At 43.3% G+C, this 14,966-nt stretch overlaps 2 protein-coding genes across 3 annotated transcripts in view; one reads left to right on the plus strand and one right to left on the minus strand.

The window, feature by feature from the left end:
- Positions 1 to 5,941, plus strand: part of N4BP2L1 (NEDD4 binding protein 2 like 1) — a 43,357-nt gene extending 37,416 nt beyond the window's left edge. Inside the window, exon 5 of one of the 2 annotated variants that reach the window (XM_040426144.1) lies at positions 4,742 to 5,941. In XM_040426144.1, the coding sequence (XP_040282078.1) occupies positions 4,742 to 4,844 (103 nt within the window). In that variant the 3' untranslated portion in view covers positions 4,845 to 5,941. Of the gene's footprint in view, positions 1 to 4,738 lie in introns of both variants that reach the window. The other variant, XM_040426143.1, reaches the window with a different exon arrangement.
- Positions 5,942 to 7,970: 2,029 nt separating this feature from the next.
- BRCA2 (BRCA2 DNA repair associated) overlaps positions 7,971 to 14,966 on the minus strand; it is a gene marked incomplete at its 5' end in the record, with an annotated part of 74,771 nt that continues 67,775 nt past the window's right edge. Inside the window, 8 exons of the mRNA XM_040422440.1 lie at positions 7,971 to 8,840; positions 9,628 to 9,765; positions 11,077 to 11,333; positions 11,498 to 11,636; positions 11,713 to 11,879; positions 12,541 to 12,742; positions 13,722 to 13,843; positions 14,817 to 14,961. Coding sequence (XP_040278374.1) covers positions 8,367 to 8,840; positions 9,628 to 9,765; positions 11,077 to 11,333; positions 11,498 to 11,636; positions 11,713 to 11,879; positions 12,541 to 12,742; positions 13,722 to 13,843; positions 14,817 to 14,961 — 1,644 coding nt within the window. The remainder of the gene's footprint in view (positions 8,841 to 9,627; positions 9,766 to 11,076; positions 11,334 to 11,497; positions 11,637 to 11,712; positions 11,880 to 12,540; positions 12,743 to 13,721; positions 13,844 to 14,816; positions 14,962 to 14,966) is intronic.

Genomic DNA, 14,966 nt, shown 5'->3' on the forward strand with positions numbered 1-14,966 from the left:
GACAGTCATTGACACCCTCCACAAGGAGGGTAAGCCGCAAAAGGTCATTGGTAAAGAAGCTGGCTGTTCACAGATTACTGTATCCAAGCATATTAATGGAAAGTTGAGAAAGAAAAAGTGTGGTAGAAAAAAGTGCACAAGCTCCAGGGATAACCGCAGCCTTGAAAGGATTGTTAAGAATTTGGGGGAAGTTTACAAGGAGTGGACTGTGGCTGAAGTCACTGCATCAAGAGCCACTAAACACAGACATATACAGGACCTGGGCTACAACTGTCACATTCCTTGTGTCAGACCACTCATGACCCGGAGACAACGTCAGAAGTGTCTTACCTGGGCTCAGGGGAAAAAGGACTGGACTGTTGCTCAGTGGTTCAAAGTCCTGTTTTCAAGTGAAAGTAAATTTTGCATTTCATTTGGAAATAAGTGTCCCAGAGTCTGGAGGAAGAGTGGAGAGGAACACAATCCAAGTTGCTTGAGGTCCAGTGTGAAGTTTCCAGTCAGTGATGGTATTTGTCCACTATGTTATATCAAGTCCAAAGTCAGAGCAGGCGTCTACCAGGAGATTGTAGAGCACTTCATGCTTCTCTCTGCTGACAAGCTTTATGGAGACGCTGATTCCATTTTCCAGCAGGACCTGGCACCTGCCCACACTGCCAAATGTACCAATACCTGGTTTAATAACCACGGTATCACTGTGATTGGCCAGCATAGAGAATCTATGGGGTATTGTCAAGAGGAAGATGAGAAATACCAGACCCAGCAATGCAGACGAGGTGAAGGCTGCTATCAAACACCTCATCAGTGCCACAGGCTGATTTCCTCCATGCCACGCTGCATTGATAATTCATGCAAATTGAGCTCTGACCAAGTATTGAGTGCATATACTGTACATACTTATTTTTTTTATTGGTCTTATATAGTATTCTAATTTTCTGAGATACTGACTTTTGGGTTTTCATTAGCTGTAAGCCATAATCATCCACATTTAAAGAAATAAACACTTGAAATAGTTCACTCTCCCCCCACCCCCGTTTTTTTTTGCTCGTTACTTAATGTTTCCTTCTTTTATTATTATCTTATATACCTTGGGATTATATTTCAGTCTCATATAAATAGGTTGTCTATTGACAATGTTTATATTCTCATGTGTTCTGTATATGATTCAATGACAGACAATGCAACTCTGTTTAAACGAGGGATCGACCGATATTGATTTTTTTAGGGCCGATACCGATAATTTGTGAACTTTCAGGCCGATAATTTATACCGATATTCTGGGAATTTTCATTTTTGAAAAAAATTTTTTTTTATTGTTAACGTGTATTTTAATTTTTTTTTGTAAATCTTTCTTTTTCATTTATACTTAATATATATATATATTTTTTTACTAACTTTTAGCCCCCTTCGGGACTAGAACCCTTGTCCTATTCACCCCGATAGATCTCTGTCAGGGTGAATAGGAGCTCACACTGTCCCTGCTGCTCTGTGCTTTGTGCACACAGCAGCATGGAGCTTATCATGGCAGCCAGGGCTTCAGTAGCGTCCTGGCTGCCATGGTAACCGATCGGAGCCCCAGGCTTACACTGCTGGGGCTCCGATCGGAGGAGCAGGAGAGAGGGGACCCTGTGGCCACTGCCACCAATGATTAATACTGTGGGGGGGGGGGGGGGGGGCGCACTGTGCCACCTACGTTTTTAATACTGGGATGGGGGTGGGGGGCGCACTGCGCCACCAATGATTAATACTGGGGGGCTGGGGGGGGCGCACTGCGCCACCAATGAAGATAAGTCTCTCAATCATTCATATACAGGAGGCGGGAGTTGGCTGCAGAATCACATATCCGGCTCCCGACCTCTATGAGCGGTAGCTGCGATCCGTGGCACCTAAGGAGTTAACTACCGCAGATCGCAGCTACCGCTCATAGAGGTCGGGAGCCGGCTATGTGATTCTGCAGCTCCCGCCTCCTGTATAATGAATGAATGAAAGACTTATCTTCATTGGTGGAGCGGTGGCCACAGCCCCTCCCCTTCTTTTGTCCTTTCTCCTCGTATTGGCGGCAGCAGCAGCACAGGGGGAGGGAGACACTGCTTCCTTCTCCCCTGTGCTGCTGAGGGAACACTGAGAGCGCTGAGCAGCGCGTTCTGTGTTCCCCATACGTTATCGGTATATCGGCAAAATAGATGCCGATACCGATAACGTTCAAAATCCTGAATATCGGCCGATAATATCGGTAAAACCGATAATCGGTCGATCCCTAGTTTAAACCTAAGACAACTTTATTGATTGTTACATGATTTTGATAAATCAATAAAAATAATGTAAAAAAGAAATCGATCACTCTGTGTGTAATGAATCTATATATGAGTTTCACTTTTTGAAACAATTACTGAAATAAATTAACTTTTCAATGATGTTCTAATTTTTAAATATAATGTATAATCCAGGGGTAACACTATGCGGACACTGTTACTATAAAACAACCAATATAGACTGAGCAATGCAGGTAATGTAAACTTAGTGTATCTCCTGAGAAAAGTATCGGATTGTGACTCATAAGGAGCCACTTCTACAAGGTGGTGCCAGCGAGATGGTTCTCTTTTCTCAGGAAATAACTCTTTGCATATTGTTTTCCCAGGGAGCATTGGCACTAAGTCTCCATACTGTGGAGCACTTCCAGTAACTCTCCACTCAGGGCCGCTCTCTTTAAGGAGATCCAGTACCCTAACTAAACAACACCCTGAACTTCACATGCCTATTTTGTAAGGAGATAATAAAATATATTACAAGCATTATTTATATATAATTTACATAGGTTTAAATAAAACTGATTAAAAGCGTAGTATTCCATAAGTATAAAAATACTAAAATAAGGCTAGGTTCACTTCCACTGCATGTTTTCAGTTCCAATCTAGGAATGGGACCAAAAAAACTAAACAAAACAAAAAAGTACTGCACTGGATTCTTCACATGATGGACACCAAAGGGGTCTATCAGGTTTCCATTATGGTGTCAGTCATTCTGCCGACAATTTTGTTTTGCATTTATACCAGAATATGTGACCTTATGGAACGCTCGATGCAGATGTGAACCTAGCCTAAAATATATAAAGAATTCTCAACAGTCTCAAATATACAATATGTAAAGTTAATAAATAAGCAGGGGGTTAATGGTGAAGATCAGAATGAAAAGGTCGCCCTCTGCTAAGCTTTAATCTGATTTAAAGAGCTATGAAAGGACTTCCACATTGGAATTATCAAGTGCTGCACTGCAAAATTCTGGCTTTAGAAAGTCGCAAAACAGGGCTTTGACATTTTGGGCTTACTTGTGAAAATAGTTTGGCGACATTTTGCAAAGGGGCGGCATAGAAAGTGGCATAAGATGCATCAAATGGATCGAACATTGTGCGACGTTTCATCAGTTTGGTGTAAATTATGACAATGCAGACTTTAAAACTTCCCCTCTTGATAAATCCTCCCATTGATTTCAGTAGGGGCCCATCAGCTTAGCTTGGAGGTATGAACAGCAGACACTCTATAATGAAACTTTTGCAGCTTTCTAACATACTGAGGAGGGATGAGCGAATCGACTTCAGATGAAACATCCGAAGTCGATTCGCATAAAACTTTGTTCCAATACTGTACAGAGACTTCGCGTAATAACTTCATAAATTTGTACTGTAAAAAAACATTTCCCGAAAACCGAACCCGAACCAATAATTTGGCTCAACGGAGCCAATACATTCTAATACTGTACGGAGCTCCTGCTCCGTACAGTATTAGAACAAAGTTTTATGCTAATTGACTTCGGATGTTTCATCTGAAGTCGATTCGCTCATCCCTAACAGTGGCCCGTGAACACATGCGATCTGCCATCTTAACTGACAAGTCCAGCGAGGCACAGGTAAGTCCTTACCTGTGCCTATGCGCGAGCCGGTCTGAAATGAAATGCGGTTTCCGGGTGCAGGCAGTTCCAAGAACAGCCCGATGAAGGCCCCCGGCGGCTGTTCTTGGAACTGCCTGCTCCCGGAGACTGCATTTCATTTCAGACCGGCTCGCGCACAGGCACAGGTAAGGACTTACCTGTGCCTCGCCGGACTTGTCAGTTAAGATGGCAGATCGCATGTGTTTGGGGGCGAACTGGCCATCACTGATCCCTAATACTGAGCTTTTGCAATGAATCTACAAGATCTCTGTTGTTGTCAGTGAATGGGGGACATGATTGTTTACATGCAGAGGCTGAAGACCAATACACACCTAGTCATGATCTCAGTCCAAGCAGTCTACTGTTCGCTAAACAACTGCCCAAAAGTCTGCAATGTCCGATATTCTGATATCCTGTATCAAAAGTGTTAGGAGTCCAGCCCACATTACATACACCTAAAAGCCGGTCACATCTGCTGATTTTGCCAGAGACAGCCAACTCTCAGCCAATTAAAGATGGATGAGGAATGCTGAACCACGTCCTTTCTTCCCAGAGAGGAGCTGCTAGGAGTAGCGCCGATCAGCCATACATGTATGCTTAGCCAGGCTTAGGGTGCATGTATACAGTGGAGTCAGGTGAACTAGCTGTCCATCCCATAGTTATTAGATGTATACGGCCAGCCTTACATTTGGATAAACCTCTGACCTGAGAGTAAAGTCCAGGTTTCACCTTCTGGATGTACACATAATTCATTAATAAAGCCGTGCATCGCAAGTACAGATTCTCGGGGCTGATAATTTGCTTTCTCTGCGTTTAGAAGGAATAGCCACGGAGTCCCCAGAGAAAAGATCCAACACATGAAAGACGCTTATCAGCACAATGTCACCTTCCAAATGGTCCTCCGTGCAGAAAAGCCAAACTAAAACATGATGCAGAGGAGAAACGGAAGAAAGAGGCAAAGCAACATCACCCTAAGGAAATCCCATATTAAATGGCCCTTAACATCCACAAAAAGCAGGAGGCTGGGTGTCCTAGCCAGGTAGTACTGACCCCCAACAAGCGCTCATTCCTGCTCACCAGACCTGGAGGTAGGTATTCATAGGTCTTACATTACTCTCTACGGCTCAGGAGCTCCCATGGGGAAAGCCTGGGGTCCAGAGATTTCCACTTTTGAACTTCATACACATTGGCCCAGGTTTACTTGTGTGTTTGGGCCTCGGATCGGTCTAGTAAGTGGCACAACTAGGGTCTCTACACCCTGCACCCCATTTGCTATCCAGCCTCAGCTACTGTGATAAATCCAAGTTTACACCTACAGCATTAGTAAGTCTGAGCCATTATAGGTGTCCATCATTAAAGGGTATTTCCATCTCAGCATTTATGGCATTATCCACAGGATACACCATAAATGTCTAATAGCTGTGGGTCCCATCTCTGGAACCTGTACTTATCTTGAGAACGGGGCCTAGTCTTGCCGCCACTATGAATGGCTTATGGCATATCCTGTGGGAATAGGAATACTCCTTTAACTTTACTATAAGCGGGCAGTAACTTACATTCCATTACTTTACTATTCCTTTGTGATTTCATTGCTTAAAGGGGTATTCCCATCTGGGACTTATATGGCATGTTCAGTGGATATGCCACACAAGTCCAACAGATGTGGGTGTCACCTCTGGGACCCCCATCTATCTTGAAGAAGTCCCGTTTGTAGACTGCAGTGTACGTCGAGGTGGCTGCGTATGCGCGGGGTCTCTCCATTCTCTTCCATTACATTTCCAAGTACTGCGGAGCATAGTGGCATTCCTGGGATAACCCCTTTAAACACAGAAAAGACCAAAAACAATCAGGGCTGTGGGTCTGTTTTGAGCAGTCGGAGTTGGTTGAAATGTAAAAACTCCAACCCTCACAGCCCTGGGAACACTTATGTACACATACACAGGGACATGCTTATAGATGAAAACAGGTTGTTTTTTTATAGCATTTTTTTTAATGATTTTTTTTGTTCACATGCGTTTGAGAAAAAAAAATAGACAACCAAATTTATGTGTGAAGGGGGAGGGTAATACAGTGTGTGATGGAACTTTCCAACAGAAATAAAAGCCCCTATGAAGTCAGAGGTACGGTGGAGCCTCGCTGCTGTGGGCGATTGGTGGTTATACTGAGGCATAGCGATTTGCACTGTGATACACCTCTGTGAAAATACTACAAGTCTGCTGTGGTGCCTTATTACATAACAGGTGTTTTATATCTTAAATATCAGACGTTAAATGTGCAAATAAATGGGTGTCAAAAAGTTTTCACGTTCCAGTTGTGCGTACTAATCAGTGAGTGCAGAGAAAGTGTGCAATAAAACCCCAATCATACATTATAACAATAACCAGTGAGGACGAGTGTGTGCAATATCTGAAATACTAGCATCTCCCGGCTTGTAAAACAGGCTTGGCCTTAACTTGTATGGGTGGAACCTGTTCTCAAATAATACAGTGATAGTGTCCAAATAATGGGGAACATAGCTGCATCTATAGGTCCAGGCAGCACGTGTGGAATTAGGGAGCCCCTCTCAGATGTGACCCCCCCCCCCCAGTAAAATAAATTTTTACTAACCGCACTGCATTGTGCACACCTTAGATTTGTTGTTACAATATACATGTGTACTTTTAGTTAGCGATGCACGTTGGGCCTGGGGGACATTTTTGGCTCGGTGTAAAAACATTTTTTTTTCCATTTTTTATATTATATGTCTCTATTGTTGCCTAATGTGCTGAGTGCTGTCATTACACCCCTTCCATGCTGGCAGTGGGCTCACTTCTCGGGAAAAGTAATTTTTCACTTGTGTACATCTATGCGGCTCTACCAGATCAGATACACACTGTTAATATATTAACTGTATAGACCAATTAAAAAGAAATCGCATTTTATAAAGAAAATTCACAGAATGTAAATAATAATGTATTTTTTGCTACTTTTATAGATTTTTCTTACCTTAAAATGATAAATATTCAGTCAGCAGATTTGTACCTATGACACCGGCTGACCTGTTACATGTGCACTTGGCAGCTGAAGGCATCTGTGTTGGTCCCATGTTCATATGTGCCCGCATTACTGAGAAAAGTGATGTTTTTTTATATGCAAATGAGCCTCTAGGAGCAACGGGGGCGTTACCATTACACCTAGAGGCTCTGCTCTCTCTGCAACTGCCACACCCTCTGCACTTTGATTGACAGGACCAGGCAGTGAAACCATGTTCACACCTGGTCCTGACAATCAAAGTGGAGAGGGCCATGCAACGGATTACCAGATCACCGCCGGACCTCCAAACGAGGCCGTACAAATCTGCTGACAGATGCCCTTTAGGTTTGCTCTGCCGGAGTCCTATCTGTAAAATCACTGTTTGTACAGGACGATCTGCTGCCCAGACACGATCACCCGATGAAAGAGCATTTGCTCAGGTCAGTTACTGGGACTGGTATTTCTACAAACACTCATCCCTGATAACTGGCCAATTGTCAGTCCGTGTAAAAGGACCATTAGTCACTGTACGATGGAAACCTTTATAAAAGTACTTTGTGCATCAAGTTCTCACTATTTTTAAGGTCTGTTTGCAGTCAATGAATTGAAGCAGTCTTGTTTATATGCAGGAGCTGAATGCCCTCTCACAAGTGAGGTGTATCTTGTCTGATCGTTTTTACCCATACTGATACACTGTAACAAACACCTTACATATATATTTACGGAAAATGCAAATGTGATCGCACACTACATCCAGCACTCTGCCCTCCATGCTGGATGAGACATTGGTTTATATTTTGGCCAAAGCATAGTAAGCCACTCACCGCGTCAAGGTCGTCTCAATTGAGTGGTCCCTAACTCTTGTTCCTACCTGTTCATGGGCCATGACAGCCACATAAAATCCAGGGAATGCAGGTCAGCATGCAAGCCAAGTACACTTTGCTTGTAACCCCGTCCGGTGCCATTACAGCTTTCATCGGATCCAGGGATGCAAGTACCAACATGCATGCTGAACCCACCATATACTTCTCCTGGAGCCATTTTATGAAAGTAAGCAGAGGTCTTGAAATGGTGAACACTTGAAAAAAAGTATGTTGGACAGCTACATTTAAGAAAGGTGGCTTCAGTGTATAATTCTAGGGGGTCCTGCTTTGTACTATAGCTCAGCTCCACTCACAGCAGTTTTTTGACCAATGTAGTCGTTCCCTGCGAATCATTCCTAATTAACAGCATCTTTATTATGTGTTATGTCATCTTTGACTCTGTGTCTACAAACGCTCCTTTCCTTTCTTGTACTTTCATCAATTTTTTTTATAAGAAACCAGATTTTACAGAGAACTTTTCATAAATAACTGTACAGATTATTAAACATATTAAACATATATACAGACTCCGTCCCTCTTTTCCCCACGTCCCGTTATATTATTACACTTTCAGGGCTTCTGCTTTCTTTTCCTGCACAGTCGTCTCTGGTAAGGCTCCCGACTTTCTTCTTCAGTCATCTGGGCCTTTCCACTTTCTGGACAGTTGACGTTGGGGGTTATCTTCTTCTGAATGTCCCGTACAAGAGCTTGTGTATTAATCATGGCCAGCTCTTCATCTGCAACGAACCCACCTTCTAGTTTACTTGGGGTACAAGAGTCTGGATTTGGAGTGGTCTTTGCACGTGTTCGATCTTCTTTGTGCAAGCTCCGAGGAGGCCGAAATGCCCTTTGTATTGAAGGCGATAGTAATGTCCCCACTGGAGTTAGGGGAGCAGGGGATGGTATTCGACTCAGATAATCCAATCCTTTCATCTTCTTGCAGGTCTTCGGGTCAAGTTCCGTACTTGTGTTCAAAACCGTATTGCTTCCAGCAGGTGTCGACACGGGTTTCATTTGGAGATTATTGATTTTTGGCCCTGGTGTCTAATTGTAAAAATGAGATTCAATAATCAACATCACATAGAAAAACCAAACAGTGTGGGGGAGGGGGGTTTATTAACCCCTTAGTGACCAGTTTGTTTTGGCCCTTCAAGGGGTTGTCTCACTTCATCAAATGGCATTTATCATCTAGAGAAAGTCAAAGGGGTTATCCTGGATAAGGTAATGATGACTTATCTTCAGGATAGGTCATCATTATCACATCTGCGGGTATTTATACACAATACTTAAGGTGTTAAGGACCGTCCTTAACCGGTTAACAAAACTAGCAAATATATCATGCCATAACATTTTGATAAATTTAAGACAAGTCGTCTGATTATTGCCAACTCCATCTCACACACTGCTTGAAGTGTGCAGGCGGCATCCATCGATATACTTCATGTCTTCTCCGTTACAGTGTAACTGTGAGCAGAAGTATCTCTTTAGACATGTAGTGGTTAATGCCACCCTGAGAGACAATGGTGGTGTCATCAACCACCTACAATGGTCAGAGTGAAGATGTTATATGGAACTCCTGACAAGTAATATTCGGCAGACTGCAGTTTTGTGTGCATTCATTCTGAAAACACACATTGCTATGTTATTCCCTATATTTACTGGGCAGTAAGAAATGTCACCTTTTCACCAGTGTGTATGCATTCCCCATACCAATTTCTCGCGTATTACTGAGGTGAACCATTCATTCACACGGTTATCTGAGAAATGGTACAGTGTGAAAAAAATAACCTACAGTATGAAAAAAAACAACAAACCAAAAATCTTAACTTACAGAACATCTGCTTCCTGCTACTAGATGAGAGCGCGGATCCACACTGCAGCACGCTAAAGACGCTCTGTCCTGTGGGTTTTGAGCTTGCAGGACGTTCATCAGTTTGTTCTCCATTTCTTTGCAAAATTCTGCAACAGACTGAAAGTATAGAGATGTTTAGGTTACTGGAACCAGGGATTCCCAACCAGTCTCCCAAGTTGGTACTTGCCCAGCCTAAAGCTGCTTATCTTCTGCGATCTGACGAGTGCAGGTACATTCAGCTTAGAATAAGTTGTCAACAGTCAGATCGCAGAAGATAAGCAGCTTTAGGCTGGGCGAGTTCCAGCTTGGGAATCCCTGGTTCCGTGAATGTTTAGGTTACTTTTGTATATTCCTAATGACGTGAAATCAGTTTTGATTTCCCAGTCCCATCCGTTTATACTGTAGTATCTCTGCACTGTATCCCCTGCGGTAATACACATGTGCCTGATTCGTGTTGTGCACTATAAGAAAGGTGGCCATGTTCCATAGTGGTTTCAGACCATATTCACACAGCAAAATATGCAGCAAACTGGGCCTAAAGTGTCCAGTTCTGGATTATTTTTATGTCGCTGCTTTCAAAAGCAATTCAGGAAGTGGTGCGTCACGAGTATAAGAAGCTGATTATTCCAAAATCCACTCCAATTGCTATGGGGTATGTATTTTGTAAGCGTTTAGGCCAGAAAAAGCTGCTAAAAAACAAATACATCAAAAATGTGCCTGCATTTCAGAGGTTTACTTTCCAGCTTCAAAATGGAGGAATCTCAGCTGTCTTGTGTGCACGAAAGTCACAGAAACATGACATTCATATACAACGGATGGTTAGGTCACAGAGCTGGACTAAGTGTACTTTTTGACTTGATGTGGTTAACTTTTGATACACGAAAAAGATATACTGATGAAAACCGGGAGGCCAAAAGGACACTTTTGGGTGGAGGTTCTCTGGATACATTTGATGCTGACACACACGCCAAAACTGGACTGCAAATGTAGTGTGAATGTACCCTGAAGAGAATCTGAATGGAAGGGAGAAGGAGATAATGCTGGGAGAGGTTTTATGTTATCTATGATTTAGATCAAGACTGTTAAATGGATTTTCTAAGTTTTAAATAAAAACTCAGGCCGCCCCTGTAAATGGTCTAAAATAACAAAAGAAACAATATGCACCCTTTTCCCCCTTGCTGCTGTTTGTTTTCCTGGCTGCAGTAGTGATGTACCTTGTACATAGGTCACCACTGCAGCCATGAAGATGACGTGAGCAGTGGGAAGGCCAGAGCACAGCACCGGAAGACGCCGGGGAGAGTATTGATTCTTTTGTTATTTTAGACCATTTACAGGAGTTTTCTGGGTTCTTATTTGCTTCTGACAACCCCTTAATGCCCCTCGAGGCGTTTATAATACAGAGTTCCCTTTAAATCTCCTTGTATTTACCTCTATGGACTGACGCAGTTTTTGAATAGCTTTTTGTAGATGATGCTCTTTGGGATTCGCTGCAACAAAGGACAGGTCTCCAGCAAACACTGTAGGAACTCCAGACACGTACTCTGACCTCCAGCGAAGGTTAGCAGCAGAGATGAAAGTGTGTGGTCTGGTGAGCTCTTCCAAGGCCAGCTGTCCGAGATCCGTATAGAACTTCAACGCCACAACATTACATGTCTCATCCGACATATAAACCAACGGAGCGGCACCTAAGACATTTGAGAGTTGGATTCTTCAGCTTTCCACTGACAGAAAAACATCCATTCATTTTCAATACTACAGTTAATTGTTTAAACGGATGTTTAACTTTTGTAAAATTCCAGGACCAAATAAAAGACATCTGGGTAATCATTTTATTTCTATGTGATGATACCTGGTTTTTGTTGTGTGGAGATCACCAGTCCCACCACATCCACTTCTCCGTATGCAGCTGTGAAATGAGGCTCCAGGAAGTGACTGATCGGTGTCACTTGTCTGTCAGTGTAAATCTGATCAAGGACCTGCTGTAGGGGCTGATAATAATCATCTCGCAGTCAGTACATGCCGGATATAACCACTCAGCAACAGCTCATCTCCCAGCCCCCTCACCTGCAACTGCTGGAACTGTGTCTTCTTGGTGGCAGTCAGCTGCACCGCGGCAGTGTCCGATTTTCCCTTTGACTGGGAAGCTGCCAGCTGATATATCTTGAAACGTCCTCCTTCCTTTAGCAGTGACACTACATCAGGTAATGGTCGCCATATGTTTAACATGTAGGCTGTTAAAGGGATATAAAACATACATTTCACAATGTTTAAGTGTCCATCAGAGCTCTGATATTGATTTCAGATTTCACTGCTCATTTACTGAACTATAACATGGAAGCAGATATTTTTTAATAACCCAAAATAGTTCCTTTCTGCAGTTTTGTAGGGTCCTCTACAAATGGTTAAGGCCTCGTTCAAAGCTATAGCATGCCTGATCCTGCACAAATGCCAGCTGTCGGCCGGCCAAAAAACGCTGCATCCTGCAGTATTTTTACAACCAGTATACTGAAGAGGTCCAGATAAACAAAACTTATTAAAGTCCCCTTATAATTATCTACATGGACATCGTGAAGTGGGGGGGGGTTCTTCATTTGGTACCACTGTCTATTGACCAATGTAGAGAACCGATGCAAACAGATTATGAATATCATTTGAATGACTGGTCTGTAATACTTCACTCCCCTGCAGGGAAATCTATGGCGGACCGGAACTCGTGACTTCCAGGCCAACTTCAATAGAAAGAGGCACTGTTGCGATGACAAGCTCTTATATAGGACATTTTAAAAAATCCATACAATCTGTTTCTTGGGGGGGGGGGGGGGGGAGAGACTGCAAGGTATTCTGGAATTTCTAAAATATTCAAATAAAATCATGAGGTGACAGAAAACAAACCTGAGGTGCAGTCATGGTCTTTGTAATCGACAATCCGAATCTTCCATACTGGAGTAACATCCCTCCGCGCACTGCCACCAGGTTCCTGCTCCGAGGATTCAATGGCCTTCCTGAAGTCAGCCTGGATCTGCGCGTGCCGCTTGTCATTTAATACTTGTCTGTGATGATTTAGGGCCCGCAGCTGATCACTACTTAGAGAAGACTGTGAACGTGGAAATATTATTCAGCAGGTGTCATCAGACAAGATGCAATATTAAAAGTGGACGTCACTACAATAAGTGCCCGTCTGAGGGGCTGCTGTGAAAACTGCACAAAAAATCATTGTGTTGTTGGTCTAAGGCTCTGTTCATCTCCAATGTGAGCCTTCAGTTGCATCTGTCAGGTGAATGGCGCCAAAGCATATGTTTAATGTCTCTACCATGGTGTGAACACAGCCTCGTAAATCCAGACAGAATACAATGGGTTAATACGTTCTAAGCCTGCTGTATGAATGAGGGGAGCGCTGCCCTGTCTAGTCCTACCCGCCTTGCTGTTAAGCAGACACTACATATAGGCTTTCACAGGGTAACTGGTAGGAGGGCATCAGCAGACAACAGGGGTAGCACTGTCTCAAAAGCATGACACCACTGCATTGTTTTCATGAGGTTATTATAGGAGATTTCCCTCAAATGACATTGATAGGATAAGGGTCCATTCACACGACTGTATTTTCTATCCGCATCTTGTGGATAGGATGCTGACGCACTCACTTCAGCATAAGTATGTCCGTTCCGCAGCCCCACAAAAAAATATAGAACATGTCCTATCTTGTCCGTTTTGCAGACACAAATAGGCATTTCTAAAGCAGGGCTGAAAGTGCAGGACCACAAAATACGGGACGTACATGGCCGGTATCCATGTTTTGTGGATCCACAATCTGTGGACAGCAAAACTGATACAATCATGTGAATGGACTCTAAATGATGCATGTCTGATCACTGGGGGGCTCCACCGAACACTACAATGCAGGTTTTGAGCCCCTGGTTCTCCTCACTGCACAACCATGTCATACCGGCGTAAAAGATGGTAAATGTCTGGGCCCTGATGTGCCTGCCCTGCCACTCCCAAATGGTTAAGGGTATGTATCTAGTCCCTTTCATTTTTATCCTCCTGCTCGATGCACATGTGATTATAATGCGTACCTCCAGGTAACTAGGGTCGGGCTCGTTCTGAAGGGCTTCGTAGAGCTCTGCACCATCCTGGAGCATGCGGATCTGTGGTTCACTTAAAGACTGACGTCTTGGTCTTCTCTTCGGTGCAGAAACTGCAAAAGCACACATATATGTATTAACTGAATTTCTCTATCCAAGTGGCTAAATGGTAATCACTATACAAAAAATTGTATTTGCCATATACAAAATTTTACAGACAACCCCTGTCCAAATGCAGTTACGTCATATGGACATCATAAACGAGGTTGCCTAACCTCGGCCAGAGTCTCTAACAATGGCTCTCAGTCTGATAGATTAAAGCCATCACTTGAATAGCCTTGAGCTCATCCAGGGGATGTGGATTGTTAGCGGACACTTTCTGCTTTACATTTCCCCACAGATAAAAATCACATGTGGGTAACATGGTGGCCAGAACCCCTTGCTCACAGTTCACTCCTCTGTAAACAGTGCAGGAACCGGTGCCAGTGAGCTCCGTGAGGTGCGGCATGTGGCCCTATCTTGTGGGGAAAAGCAGGACATTTTTTCTTCTGCAGCATCACTGTTGAAGAGCTGCAGGCAGGGGGTGTCGTTATGAAAGTACCTCTTTAAGACTGGGTTCACATCGTGTTTTTGTCTTTCATTTAACGTGTACATTAAACAGTTGTCTCTTTCACCCAAAAGTTAGTTTTTTTTGGACTCTGTAAGTTGGAAGAGTATGGTACTACGTTTATGCATCTCCCCCCCCCCCCCCCCTTCCCCAAAAGTATATGTTAAATGTAGGGCAAAAATGTGATGTGAACCCAGCCTAATTAAGTCTGATCTGTATGTAAGTTTGGCATCAGCAAACCAAAGGAATTGGTAAAGTCAGATGAAAGTTAGACTTTAGGGAGTTGTAAAGAGGCTCAAACCACAGGCAAAAGTTGGATTGGTTGACTACTCTCTTCTCCATGCACTGTGCCTGCTCAAAAAATGATAGGTCATGCAGTTCACATCTTATCCTCAGTTTATTTCCTCCGGTGGCATTGACCATACACAGAAAATCTTGTTGTCTTGCATCCGGTATAACCTTTAACTACACATTCCTACCTTGCTCTTTTTCGTACTCTTCCTGAATCTTGACATACAAGACTTCCAGATTCTTCTGCTGCTTGACCGAGTGTTTTTCTGCCTCCCTTTCTTCTGCACGCTCATTACGAAACGCATACGTCCCATTGCCCATTTTTTCCATCCACTGGG

This window comes from Bufo bufo, chromosome 3 (assembly GCF_905171765.1).
Source record: "Bufo bufo chromosome 3, aBufBuf1.1, whole genome shotgun sequence".
NCBI lineage: Eukaryota > Metazoa > Chordata > Amphibia > Anura > Bufonidae > Bufo > Bufo bufo.